Consider the following 15,749-nt stretch of genomic DNA (forward strand, 5'->3'; position numbering starts at 1 on the left):
TAACCTCAATACGTCTTCTTATCTAGACAGAGAAACCTAGCCAAAACACTGGGGTCCCAGATAAGTGTGTTTATAAATATTATGATTTATAGATTATTTGATATCATAACTTGTCCCGAACACGCACCTGTATTTTTAACACAAGTTAAGCCTCGCCTTCGTGTTCCTTCATCGAAGTTATAAGATGTATCGGGCTTATGTTTTTCTACCTGTGTATACTACTACCTGTTAACTATTGTCTACCTGTATATACTACTACCTGTTAACTATTGTGTACCTGTGTATACTACTACCTGTTAACTATTGTCTACCTGTGTATACTACTACCTGTTAACTATAGTCTACCAGTGTAAACTACTACCTGTTAACTATAGTCTACCTGTATATACTACTACCTGTTAGCTATTGTCTACCTGTGTATACTACTACCTGTTAACTATAGTCTACCTGTGTAAACTACTACCTGTTAACTATAGTCTACCTGTATATACTACTACCTGTTAGCTATTGTCACCTTTATATACTACTACCTGTTAACTAGTGTCTACATGTGTATACTACTACCTGTTAACTATAGTCTACCTGTGTTAACTACTACCTGTTAACTATAGTCTACCTGTATATACTACTACCTGTTAGCTATTGTCACCTTTATATACTACTACCTGTTAACTAGTGTCTACATGTGTATACTACTACCTGTTAACTATTGTCTACCTGTGTATACTACTACCTGTTAACTATTGTTTACCTGTGTATACTACTACCTGTTAACTATTGTTTACCTGTGGAAACTACTACCTGTTAACTATTGTCTACCTGTGTATACTACTACCTGTTAACTATTGTCTACCTGTATATACTACTACCTGTCAACTATAGTCTACCTGTATATACTACTACCTGTTATCTATTGTCTACCTGTATATACTACAACCTGTTAACTATTGTCTACCTGTATATACTACTACCTGTTAACTATTGTGTACCTGTATATACTACTACCTGTTATCTATTGTGTACCTGTGTATACTACTACCTGTTAACTATTGTCTACCTGTATATACTACAACCTGTTAACTATTGTTTACCTGTATATACTACTACCTGTTATCTATTGTCTACCTGTGTATACTACTACCTGTTAACTATTGTGTACCTGTATATACTACTACGTGTTAACTAGTGTCTACCTGTATATACTACAACCTGTTATCTATTGTCTACCTGTATATACTACAACCTGTTAACTATTGTTTACCTGTATATACTACAACCTGTTAACTATTGTTTACCTGTATATACTACTACCTGTTAACTATTGTCTACCTGTATACTACTACCTGTTAACTATTGTCTACCTGTATATACTACTACGTGTTAACTATTGTCTACCTGTGTATACTACTACCTGTTAACTATTGCCACCTTTATATACTACAACCTGTTAACTATTGTCTACCTGTGTAAACTACTACGTGTTAACTATTGTCTACCTGTGTATACTACTACCTGTTAACTATTGTCTACCTGTGTTAACTACTACCTGTTAACTATTGCCACCTTTATATACTACAACCTGTTAACTATTGTCTACCTGTGTAAACTACTACGTGTTAACTATTGTCTACCTGTGTATACTACTACCTGTTAACTATTGTCTACCTGTGTTAACTACTACCTGTTAACTATTGTCTACCTGTGTATACTACTACCTGTTAACTATTGTCTACCTGTGTTAACTACTACCTGTTAACTATTGTTTACCTGTTTATATTACTACCTGTTAACTATTGTCTACCTGTGTATACTACTACCTGTTAACTATTGTCTACCTGTGTATACTACTACCTGTTAACTATTGTCTACCTGTGGAAACTACTACCTGTTAACTATTGTCTACCTGTGTATACTACTACCTGTTAACTAGTGTCTACATGTGTTAACTACTACCTGTTAACTATTGTTTACCTGTTTATATTACTACCTGTTAACTATTGTCTACCTGTGTATACTACTACCTGTTAACTATTGTGTACCTGTATATACTACTACCTGTTAACTATTGTGTACCTGTATATACTACTACCTGTTAACTATTGTGTACCTGTATATACTACAACCTGTTAACTATTGTGTACCTGTATATACTACTACCTGTTATCTAGTGTCTACCTGTGTATTCTACTACCTGTTAACTATTGTCTACCTGTATATACTACTACCTGTTAACTTTGTCTTCCTGTATATGCTACTACCTGTTTACTAGTGTCTACCTGTGTATACTACTACCTGTTTACTAGTGTCTACCTGTATATACTACTACCTGCTTACTATCGTCTACCTGTGTATACTACTACCTGTTAACTATTGTGTACCTGTATATATTACTACCTGTTAACTTTGTCTTCCTGTATATGCTACTACCTGTTAACTATTGTCTACCTGTATATACTACTACCTGTTAACTATAGTCTACTTATGTATACTACTACGTGTTAACTATAGTCTACCTGTGTAAACTACTACCTGTTAACTATAGTCTACCAGTGTAAACTACTACCTGTTAACTATAGTCTACCTGTATATACTACTACCTGTTAACTATAGTCTACCAGTGTATACTACTACCTGTTAACTATAGTCTACCAGTATATACTACTACCTGTTAACTATTGTCTACCTGTATATACTACTACCTGTTAACAATTGTCTACCTGTATATACTACTACCTGTCCCTCGTAATAACTATCACTTCCATTGCCAATATACATATATAACTCCTATACAAACTACCACTGTGACACAAGTTGTACATAACGTCCCTAAAGCTCCGACACGACCATCGCCTCTAGGCTAAAGTTGACCTCTCTGACCACTATCAACTTGGACATATGTAGGTCACACTGAAAAATGACCAATGAGTGACCACCATGGTGACATCTGTTCAGTGTACATAAGTTTCAAATGACATTCATTGTTTTACTGAAAATCTCTAACATCAGGATGTAGACCTTGGGTACACCAGAACTGTCGTCCTTGAGTGTATCGTTTGTCACAGCAAAGTGACTTTAGGATACTACATCTTCTACTATGACATTATTCAGTCATTAAAGACCACTATCGATTAAAATTTAATGAAACATGAACATACATTATATAGATACACACAAAATATATAATGATACTATCAATACATACATACATTCAAAGTATAACCGAACAGAATATCTAGACTGACCCCCTGTCTCTAGAATATTAATATTGTAGATACAATCGAGTTTGATGGTTTCAAGGAGATGTCTGATTCTAGATTTTACATTTCCAATGAGGGGAAAATAATCTAGTATTAGAATTCATGGGCTTGTGGCTAGTCTACAGAATGTCATACTCTGGACATAACCCATATATTGATTATGTAAATGCATATAAAACAACAGCCAACATCGAATATCATATGCTGACCATTATATCGATTATGTTAATATATTCAAAACAAAAGCCACCATGGAATGTCAAACACTGAACATAATACTGATTATGTTAATACAGATATATATATAAAGTACGTATGGAATGTCACACGTGGAGCATAAAGTGATAAATGTACAAAAAATGCAAAACACACAGAACATAAAGTACACTTGATATTGTGCTAAAGTATATCAAACACGGAACGTAAAGCACACCAGATATTGTGCTAAGGTATACCAAACACAGAACGTAAAGCACACTTGATATTGTACTACGGTAAACCAAACAAAGAACGTAAAGCACACCAGATATTGTGCTAAGGTAAACGAAATCCGTAAAGCACACTTGGTATTGTGTTAAGGTATACCAAACACTAAACGTAAAGCACACTTGATATTGTGCTGAAGTATATCAAACATAGAACGTAAAGCACACTTGATATTGTGCTAAGGTATACCAAACAAACGTAAAGCACACCAGATATTGTGCTAAGGTATACCAAACACAGAACGTAAAGCACACTTGGTATTGTGTTAAGGTATATCAAACACGGAACGTAAAGCACACTTGATATTGTGCTAAGGTATACCAAACACGGAACGTAAAGCACACTTGGTATTGTGCTAAGGTATACCAAACACAGAACGTAAAGCACACTTGGTATTGTGTTAAGGTATATCAAACACGGAACGTAAAGCACACTTGGTATTGTGCTAAGGTATATCAAACACGGAACGTAAAGCACACTTGATATTGTGCTAAGGTATACCAAACACGGAACGTAAAGCACACCAGATATTGTGCTAAGGTATATCAAACACGGAACATAAAGCACACTTGATATTGTGCTAAGGTATACCAAACACGGAACGTAAAGCACACCAGATATTGTGCTAAGGTATACCAAACACGGAACGTAAAGCACACCAGATATTGTGCTAAGGTATATCAAACACGGAACGTAAAGCACACCAGATATTGTGCTAAGGTATACCAAACACAGAACGTAAAGCACACTTGATATTGTGCTACGGTAAACCAAACAAAGAACGTAAAGCACACCAGATATTGTGCTAAGGTAAACGAAATCCGTAAAGCACACTTGGTATTGTGTTAAGGTATACCAAACACTGAACGTAAAGCACACTTGATATTGTGCTAAGGTATACCAAACACAGAACGTAAAGCACGCTTGATATTGTGTTAAGGTATACCAAACACAGAACGTAAAGCACACTTGGTATTGTGCTAAGGTATACCAAACACAGAACGTAAAATACACTTGGTATTGTGCTAAGGTAAACCAAACAAACGTAAAGCACACTTGATATTGTGCTAAGGTATACCAAACACAGAACTAGCCCGAGTTTCCTCTGGCCCTGTCACCATGTCTGGTGTAGGGCCAGAGCGCACTACTATATGAAAACGTGGAATTCTCCGACACCGTTTGGTGTCGCTAAGAATCTGGTGCAAATACAATAAAATCGAGAGTGACATAACACCTACCTTACATATATGGATAAATGAGATATTTATTTACCCCAGAACACCCATTTAGTCCCACATAGGTGTTTTATTCCGTCCGTATAGACCCTCGCTTTACGCTAGTCAAAATTTCATACTGTTGACCCGCCATTTTGTAAGTGATAGTACGACTAACCACCCGAATCGGAACGCAATGGACCGAAAAGACCACATATCAATTATTGTGTTTTTCTTCTTAAATAGTTAAAATTAAGAAAACTAAGCTTATTATTTCCCAAAACCTGTTATATTCAATTCAAAAATTTATTATTTATAAACTATAAGCGGTAAAATATATAAAAATAAATGTTGTATTTTTTTTTCTTTTCGCTCCATCGCGCACTGATCAGGGTAATTAGGCCGCCCACGACCTACATAGTTAGCAATATGGCGTCGAGTCAAGTATGAAATTTTGACTAGCGTAAAGCGAGGGTCTATACAGACGGAATAAAAAAACCTACATGGGACTAAATGGGTGTTCTGAAGTAAATAAATATCTCATTTATCCATATATGTAAGGTAGGTGTTATGTCACTCCCGATTTTATTGTATTTGCACCAGATTCTTAGCGACACCAAACGGTGTCGGAGAATTCCACGTTTTCATATAGTAGTGCGCTCTGGCCCTACACCAGACATGGTGACAGAGCCAGAGGAAACTCGGGCTAACACAGAACGTAAAGCACACTTGATATTGTGCTAAGGTATACCGAACAAAGAACGTAAAGCACACTTGATATTGTGCTAAGGTATACCAAACACAGAACGTAAAGCACACCAGATATTGTGCTAAGGTATACCGAACACAGAACGTAAAGCACACTTGGTATTGTGTTAAGGTATACCAAACATAGAACGTAAAGCACGCTTGACATTGTTCAAAGGTATACCAAACATATTGACCTTCCTCGTCAAACATAAATAACTTATATGGTTGATAGTGACATTTCCTGTAAACACGTTTTTATTTTTCAAACTTTGTTGAGATGTGTCAATCAATAAGACGTTAATTAGATATATCAGTAGACATAATATATAATACTCGTCTGCCGTGGGGAAATATGATTGACAACTTGACAATATTGGTGACAACATGTTGAGGGATCTCCTTATAAAACTTTTATTAAATCTAGTTTTAGATAGAAGATAACTGAGCAACTCTACGGGAGCTATCAGCTTCAGTAATGATTTTTATATAACCGTACACCACGAGGACAGGTAGCGTGAGTCAGACTCATTTACCTGCAATATTAATCACCGCAGGTGTCGGAGGTCACGTGTTGCTCTATAATTAGCACGGTACGGTACGTATGTTGTCGTGGGTGTTAATGTATTATGGAAACAAATATCTTTTGTATGTGTAGGAAACAGCGATTGGTGGTTCAAAGGGAGATAACCCAAAAATGTGGGCCAGTGATAAAACGCAAATACTAATTAACGATATCACAAAACATTAATTGATCGTGCGGTCCAAAATATAGATCAGATATATAAATAAAACTATTCTTCAATGTATAGTAGTAAAATACTTAACACATTTCCAAAACCACGAACAAAATGTTAAAGATTCTAAAGTACTTAGTGAGCTGAAGTGTATCTCAAGGGAAATAACTCGATCAACCCAAGACGAAGAAATCAATACCCTTCGACAGCCACCAGTATTTTATGTATTTTATATACGCATGTACATATGGTAAACAAATCTGTCATTTTGTATATTAGTGTTCGTAGCCTTGTGTCCATCTTCGAAAATGTTTCTATGTTAAGTTTGGAGAATAAAACTGGAGGTTTACTGTAGCACGTGTTCGACATTTACTACTCGTAATTCTCAACAACATTTAAGTAACTTATTTATGTATACAGTCGATCCTCGTTAACACGAAGTCATTAGAGTCATGAAAAAGTTATCCAGAGTATTCAAAAGGTGACCGAGTATATTTTATATACAATTTTTACTGTTTCTCGGAATTTTTACTTGCGCGGTCTTCCAGTTATCAGAGTTAAAGATAACAAAGTTTCACTGTACATAAGTAAATATGTTGCTAAAACTATCCACAACAATAGACATGTGTTAGATATCCAATGTAGAGCGTCTTACCTGAAGTTCCCGATTTGTCGTGCGTACATCTTCGTTTACCACCATGAGCCCCTCATTGTTAGGACCCGGGTTGTCCACATTTACATCACTCTCCCGTCGTTTTCTGTATCCTCTCAGCTTGGCGCGCACTAGATTAAACAAATAGTTCCTGTCCTTCTGCCAAACTTCCTTGAGAGCCGGGTCGTGCTCGGGGAAGTCCTCAACGGGTAATCCAAAACTGTTTCTGTTTGGCATTATAGGTAACGAGGATAAACCCCAATCTTCTGTTGATGACGAAAAATCTGCGTCACTTCCGTTGATTTCTCGATCACCGTTCGTTGGACCATTCGGAAGCGACTTTCGTCTAGTTTCCTCTAACGATGGACTATATCTACTGGGTGTAGTAGATTTGACCTTAGGTGGCGCTGATGACACCTTAGCTACACGTGAATGAGATGATGACCTCACTGATGACGACGGATTACCATATCCGTCAATATGTTCGTAACCACGCGATGAGTCAGGTGTGACTTTATCCACTTTATCGAGTTTTACCTTACTTGCTTCCATTTGTAAACATTGAAGCCAATTTGATAGTTCAGTGTTGTCCACAGCATTGAAATAAACACTCTTCCGACTCTGATGAGAAATTTTGAACACATAAGATTTTTTGAACCTTTTTTCTGGTTCAGACACATATTCCACTTTTGAGTTGTTTAGAACCACTGCCACAGTTGCAGATTCATCGGGCGCCATAGATTTGAACCCGTACAGACATCCCCTACAAACAATGCACCACAGTTTATGCCACTTGAGTAGGTACTTTTGCTGTAAATAACCACTCATTCGTATCTCTTGGAGATCCTTCAGGATCACTGGGGTCTCAGGCTTATTGCGTTTTAGTTTGTCTTTTAAATCTGAAGCAGTTCTAATAATGCCCTTACTCAAACCCTTTTCAGATTTGCCAAAGTCAAGGGACCGGGACAACTTCCGGCTCTGCTGTCGACCGAGACCGGTCTTGGGTTCGGAATCGACTAGACCTACACTTGTGAAGTCAACTGAAGAGGACAGCGACGAAGCACCGTCGTTATCATCCAGCGAGTTTGAATCTGTCGAATCAGTGTCTTTCGAAGATTTCTTTTTAAATAAACTGTCTAAACTACCGAACGACCTGAGTTTCCTGAATGGATTAGATTTCTTTGGTTGCGGGGAGGACTTTTGAAAATGGGTCGCTTTTACAGGCTGTGTTTTCATTATCTCTGGTTCCGTATCCCGTCGCAACCTCCTTCGGAAATCTCCCAATGAGTCTTTTGGGGGAGACGACCCAGAGGTCGTGCTCGAACTTTCTCGATCAGAGTTTTGAGATGTTTCTGCGTCTGCAGGAGTCACTCCATTGGTGAATGACTCTGACTTGACCAATGTGGACGTCCGTATGGAGTTCCTGGCAGATGGAGCATATTTGGGGGTCACGTGAGTCTGTGCTTCACCTTTAAGGACGGGGACAGGGCCGCTAACAGAGTGTCGTCTCGGTTCAGCGGATGTGTCGATTTGTGTGTCATTCTCCAGATTTGATGCCGGTTTGAGAAATGCCATCCAGCAAAGTAAGTCTGATTTCTTCTGCACGCTGAACAAATATTTCTTATGAGTACTGGAGTCGTCCAGGATGATTTGGTACTTGTCCAACCCAGATATCGTCTTAGACATACCCTGGTGTGGTTTGGTCGCCGCCGAGCTGTACACAAGTGATCGAACGGAACATCCGGGCAACAACACGACGGCCTGTGGACGTTCAGACGTTTTGCTCTCGAATATACAGAACAACATATCTGCGACGACGCACCATACTGTCCTGTCGGGAGAAAACAATACGGCACATTAGGATAAGCACATAAAAGCAAAGTTAGGCGTTTCCTTGCTAATATGGTTAAGGATTCTATTGTCACCACCTTGGTGTTCATTATGACCAAATGACGCTACCCGGATTTGATCTAGATTTGATTGGTGGTGTTTTCGATGAAGCAGAAGACGCTTTCTATACAGGGACACCTGGTCTTATTCCTATTGCACTTTGTGCATTTATGTTTTTATTTTGTCCTCGTTTTATCGATTTTGAGGTAGAATTATGGTTTCGTCGGTATTTTTTTTATTGTTTTAGACAGGTAAGCTGTTTTCGTTATATTTTCTGTTCCATAACAACATTCCTATAAGACGCATATTCGTTTTAAATTACAAGGTTCAATGGTAAGAAAAAATACAAATGAAAACAACTCTGTAAATGCTTATTAATATATGGCCGCATACCAAGTTTCATGAAAATACGTTCATATTTATTCGAGTTACCGCGTTAACAAGAAAACGACAACGGACGATGCCGGACAAAAGTGTATGGCAATAGGTCAGTATGAGCTTTGGTTCATGTGACCTAAAAGTGACATCGCCGTTTGCAACGACGCTTTTGATTGGCTGATACAGCGGCGTAATGATTTCTAAGAGAACAGAGTCCATCAATTAAAGTGGATTCCCACAAGGATTGTGTACATTAGATTAAATTAAACATGTAAAAGTTTTAACTTGTATATTTTTATGTTTTGAAGCCGTAACACAAAACACCGGAGTGTATTCAATAAAATTACTGTATTATGGCTCCGTAAAATAAAAATATATTCAAGTTAATCATTAAAAGACTAAACATGACCATAAATGGATACATCAAAGTATTGATTATAGTAAACCTCTTACTTGTGATTGCCCTGGTCAAACAACCAGGCCGCGTGTTCTGGTTGCTCTATATCCGCCATCGTTAGGTCCTTCAGTATTTCCACCATACTGGCCACCCCATTCGTTTTTGAGATGTCTTTTTTAATGTTCGGTCCAAGTGAATGACCTTGAGCCATTTTGACCTTCATCTGCTGAAACTGCTCTACAGAGAACACTGAGAGGTCAAGGTCATCGTCGCTTGACGTCTGAAAAATATGAAATATGACAAAGTTTGAGAAACATGGAAGTTGATAATGGCAATAGCAAGCTAAATACTCGGCTTCAAAGCAAGCGGGTCGTCGTTGCTGTTGTTGACTGATGTTTATGAATAAATGTGTAACACTCCAAGGCTGATTAATGTTATGTTGCTGAGCATTTGGTATTTCAAATAAATCTTCATTGCATTATAACAATAAATAAAATAACCTTATTAAATAGCACAATAGATGTGTTGAGACTTCGGTACAGATGGATAAATCTATCACATTATTAGGTGCAGTGTCAGTCCGAGAAAGCTTCATTTGGTATATTGATTATCATTAGAAATGACAATAAAGTATTATTTTTCCAAGTGATTTTAATATATCAGCCGTGGAATTAACAAATTTAGCCATCACTAAATATACAATAAACCTAACATTCCAGTACAGACGGATGAGGTGTCACGGGTAAAGCTTAACGTAAGCACACTAGACTTAACTCGCTTCCATTTACTTTCACTTTTATCATGTCAGAACAACTATTAAATACACGTTAAATCTCTATTGATAAAACGTACAAAGAACGTTGATTTTACTTATTCTGCTCTTATAGACTCTTGAATTAATCTACCCCAAACAAACGTTGATACGTCCTCCTTTCAGACAATGGGCTCAGATTTGCTATAGATATGTAAGTGTGATTTGACAATCAAGCCTATCAGTTCCCATACTTGTGTAACTTTCGTTAAGATTTCTTATTTCACGGTGTGGGGTCGCCAGTAAATAAAATCAACGATCATGATACGTAATTATCGGTTTAATTGAATTTTCGTTCTAGAGGCAAGGCATTTTAAGCAACGTTGAAGCTACAAAATGACGACTTCACGTAAAACATTGTATTCCACCATAAGCATGAGATTATATCCAATCACAGAGTATTCTGTAGATAAGATTATGTAGCCAAATCCAGATCTCCGAACTGTTAATGCTAGAAAAGCTGTTATCAGTCACCCAAGGCTCCCGCTTAAATTCCAACACTGGTTATGTTATACCAAAGTCTTTCCACATTCACACTTATACCATTCTCAAGAAAACGTTTTAAAAAACGTAACCAGTCCTTATCCATTTTGTGTCAGGATTTCAGATTTATAATGTTTTCACTTAAAACAATTTCCCATTTAAATTGCATATTAAAATCAATATTTTAAAACATAGTATATATATGGATATCACGAAAAATGTTTAAAAATCTGATGTTATACCAATGTTTTAAAATATTTTCAATATTTGAAATATTTACTTTCTCGGTGACAAGAGCGACATTTGAGAGGTTTAGCTTCCCACTAAGACGGAGAGAGATTGCACGTGTTGTCTGTAGATATGTAAGTCGGTATATACACATGTACTACCACAGATAACAATCGGATTTAACAAGGATAACGGTGTTTTCTTTCCGAACAATAGAAATGCTGAAGTATACCATTTCCCGACAACGCCTTACATTCCCCGACGTAGATAGCAGACATATTGTGTAGGGATCAAATCTAGATATAAAACGATGATAAAACATCGATACTCCTATACGGTGTATAGTATTTAGCCAGCAAACCGTAAAACATACAAGACCAACATATCGGGCAAAAAATAGAAAGCAAAACATCTGATATAGATATCATCGATAAACAATCTAACGAGTCAACAAAGGAAGACGTCATATTACTACATAAAGGGATTGTTATTTTCGTTCATCACGATGATAACGGCCACCATGTTAGAAATTGCCTAAAAAGTTTTCCGAATGATAATACAAACGACACAGTCGAGAGGGACACCGTAAGATATTATTTCAATAACAGATGCATTATTTATCAAATAGTGAATATGCTTTCAGAAGAAATTCGCCCGTGATATCTGAAGATGGTCGCAAAAAAAATGTCATGAAATTAAGGACGCTTTAGAAAATTGGTGTATGCAACGGCGTCCAAGACGTCGGTGATAAGAGTGAAAAAGGGAAAAGGAAAGATATTCTTAGTATTGGGTATTATCTGCAGATAAAATTGATGGTAGGAATGTTTTTTTCAGAACATGACCGTCCCTCAATGGAAAATAATATCGTTCCTAAGGAACACCTCCGGACCGAACCTTGACACAATAACGTTATACCAATATCTGTATCTATGGAAACCTTATCACGCAGAGGTAGAGAGCAAGGTTCTTCATTGACAAGTCCATCTTGAATGTTGAATACATATTTTCAATAAGCATGTTGAAACGCGGTAGTCTACTGATACCTATGCACATATTATGATGTATAGTTCAGATAAGCTTTTCTTATCAACATTTTTATTTCATGTTGACGAATTGTATCGCAACAAACGCAAAATGCATCAGTCAAATCGTACATAAGTATGGTATGATACTGTGTATATATGTCTCCAACAAGCCAAGTATAAAACAAGCAAAAAGGTATTTTTAATCAAATCCTTCAGTACCAATTAATAATGTACTGATAAAGAACATTTATTATATTAAAGACGAAAATACACTAATTCTGACATTTACAGTTTTTGTTTATGTTTGCAGATGGATTCCAACATTTTAAATGTCAAATGCAGTGAAATTGATTTATTCGTAGTGATTAGGTTAAAACCGCGATATATTTTACACAGAACCTGTGCACTCAGTGCTGGCCTGAAACCAAAACTATAATAAATCCCTTTAAAGTCAAATACGCTTAGGAGCTGCGGTTTTGTTGGCCATTGTTCAGCCTGTAAGATGTAGTCAGCAAGCATTACTTTTGACTCGTGAGTTGATCTGGGATTTTGTTCATATCTCGGGAATTATATCAGATTAAAGACGAGAATATATTGTTTTGGTGTAAATACTTATTATCCTCACTCCACAGTGTGGAAGGCTACTATATTCTACCCGTCAGAAGTCAACATACTCACTCAACGCAAATGGAGAATAAAAAAGTGTTTTGGTGATCTAAATTGAATTGTATTTTTGACTCGAAGTCGTTAGAATACATGCTAAAATATGAAGAAATGACAGATTCACATACATACGGAAATCTAAATTGTATCAACGTGTAAGAATAACACAATAGGACACCGACATGTAAAATGAATTGTATTTTTGACTCAAAGTCGTCAGAATAGATGCAAAAGTTCGAAGAAATAACAGATTTACTTAAATTTCATTAAGTACTTACAATAACATGACCAGATGGTCCGGAAGGCTAAGCGTAAATCACTGATTCGATAGAGAAGGTATGCAGTTACCATGAAAGTCTCATATTAGCAATGAATAGAGATATTGGGTATAATGCAATCACGTCGTATCCTGTAGGTTTTATCACAAGGGGATATGACACTATCCTTGAGGTAGGGAACACGATATTAAAAGGATAATAGTAACATAATATACAATTGATCTCATTTTACAGATGAAATAGATATAGCAAATTATTTTAATTGGGTCTGTCAACGACAGAGTATATCAATTTACTTTTCATTTACCGGATTAAATACTGGTTCTGATCTTAAAGATTAACCTGATAAAAGTAGATCCTTGTATTTACAGACTATATTATACTTTGATAGAAGGAAAATTTGAACAGTTTAACCCAAGATATCAAATACTTTTATTCATTAAAAACGTACTATTTAGTGGGGTTAAAATCATTGCACTACGCTTGTACTTGTATTTGTGTGAGATCGCCTACCACTCGCTGTATTGGAACAGTTTAAACGGGAAAATACCCAGATGTCAGCACTCTTATAACAATATCTTTAATCAATGTCAATAGAAAGCAGAGAAATGGAGAAGACACCAAAACAAAAGGGGAGATAGCGATAGGAATAGACAGAGACACCAAAACAAAAGGGAAAACAGCGATAGGAATAGACCGAGACACCAAAACAAAAGGGAAAACAGCGATAGGAATAGACAGAGACACCAAAACAAAAAGGAAAACAGCGATAGGAATAGACAGACACCAAAACAAAAAGGAAGACAGCGATAGGAATAGACAGCGACACCAAAACAAAAAGGAAAACAGCGATAGGAATAGACAGAGACACCAAAACAAAAGGGAAAGACAGCGATAGGAATAGACAGAGACACAAAAACAAAAGGGAAGACAGCGATAGGAACAGATTGAGACACCAAAACAAAAGGAAAGACAGCGATAGGAACAGAGAGTGAGACACCAGGATATAATGGAGGACAGCGATAGGAATAGAAAGACAGCAAAACGAAGGCGAAAATAAAATAATAAAAAAACAACAAAAAACAGGGAAGGCACAAATAAGACAGCAATGGGAGCAGAAAATAATAATTAAAAAAAACAAAAGAAAAGACAACAACGGGAGCAGTAAATGCCACTAAAAAGGAGGAGACAACAATAGGAGAAAAAAGTATCAAGACAAAAAGAAAGGCAACATATGGACAGAAAAAAGCACCAGGTAAATAACATGACAAAATGGGTACAAAAAGGTATCAAAACAATAGGTAAGACACTATCAATAACATTAACGTCGGTGACGAATCAAAACCCCAGTAACCGGAGAGGTGGTCGAGTACTATCTAGTATTTAGATGTGGCGAATACCATAAAACAGGACGACTGTTATTACTACATACTGCCACCATGCAGTCCATCATGCTGCAAATGAATGTCAGTAAGTGATTATCATATCACCATATCACTATATGGAATCACCGAGAAGGAGAATCAATACAACTAGTGACAAGGGCAAGACAAGTTTTATCTACATTTGTATATAAATGACATTAATTAAGTCTATTTATTACAGGTGACAAGTCAATCTAGGGTTCCTAGTAGTACCAATGAACTCTGTTTCTAGAGTCTCCAAAAATTAGTAATTTTCTGATAAACAATACTTAACGAAATGTACCCAGCATCAGTGACGATACCAAAAGTCATGATTCCAGATTATTTTCACAATATAAGTTATATACAATAAACTCTTATATATATTACCGTGATACTCCCCAATATATATATTATACAAACGATGCTATAGGAAATATTACCTGAACCAATAACACTCTCTAATGCTTATATTGTACATACGATGCCATATATAATATTACCTGAACCAATGACACTCTCCTGTGGAAATACGGTACCCTATGTCTTATAACATACATACTATACAATATGTCCAGAGCCAGTGACACTCTCGCATGTTTATATTGTAAATACGATGCCATATACAATCTAACAAATACTATACTATATGTTTATAACATACACACTATACAATGTGTTCAGAGCCAATGATACTCTCCAATGACCAGAGCCAATGATACTCTCCTGTGCAAAATATATTATACTCTATGATTATAACATAATACCATTCTCCTGTGAGAATTATATTCTCTATATTACATACTATACAATATGTCCAGAGCCAGTGATACTTTCCAATGTTTATATTGTAAATACGATATTATCTACAATATAACATGAACATGAGCCAAAGACATTCTCCTGTGAGAATTATATTCTCTATATTACATACTATACAATATGTCCAGAGCCAGTGGTACTTTCCAATGTTTATATTGTAAATACGACGTTATATACAATCTTACAAATAATATATCATATGTTTATAACATACACACTATACAACATTTCCAGAGCCACAATAGATTCCGTAATGTCATCACGATACAATACAGAGT

The 15,749-nt window shown here is 36.4% G+C and overlaps 1 protein-coding gene across 3 annotated transcripts in view; it reads right to left on the reverse strand.

Annotated features, from left to right (window-relative positions):
• The window catches only part of LOC117345042, a 95,285-nt gene that overhangs the window by 32,407 nt on the left and 47,129 nt on the right, over nt 1-15,749 (reverse strand). For all 3 annotated transcript variants that reach the window (XM_033907978.1, XM_033907979.1, XM_033907980.1), the window contains 2 exons: nt 9,815-10,038; nt 7,097-8,924 (listed from right to left, as the gene is read on the reverse strand). In XM_033907978.1, coding sequence (XP_033763869.1) covers nt 7,097-8,924; nt 9,815-10,038 — 2,052 coding nt within the window. The remainder of the gene's footprint in view (nt 1-7,096; nt 8,925-9,814; nt 10,039-15,749) is intronic.

The sequence above is a fragment of the Pecten maximus genome, chromosome 16, assembly GCF_902652985.1.
Source record: "Pecten maximus chromosome 16, xPecMax1.1, whole genome shotgun sequence".
NCBI classification, from domain to species: Eukaryota; Metazoa; Mollusca; class Bivalvia; order Pectinida; family Pectinidae; genus Pecten; species Pecten maximus.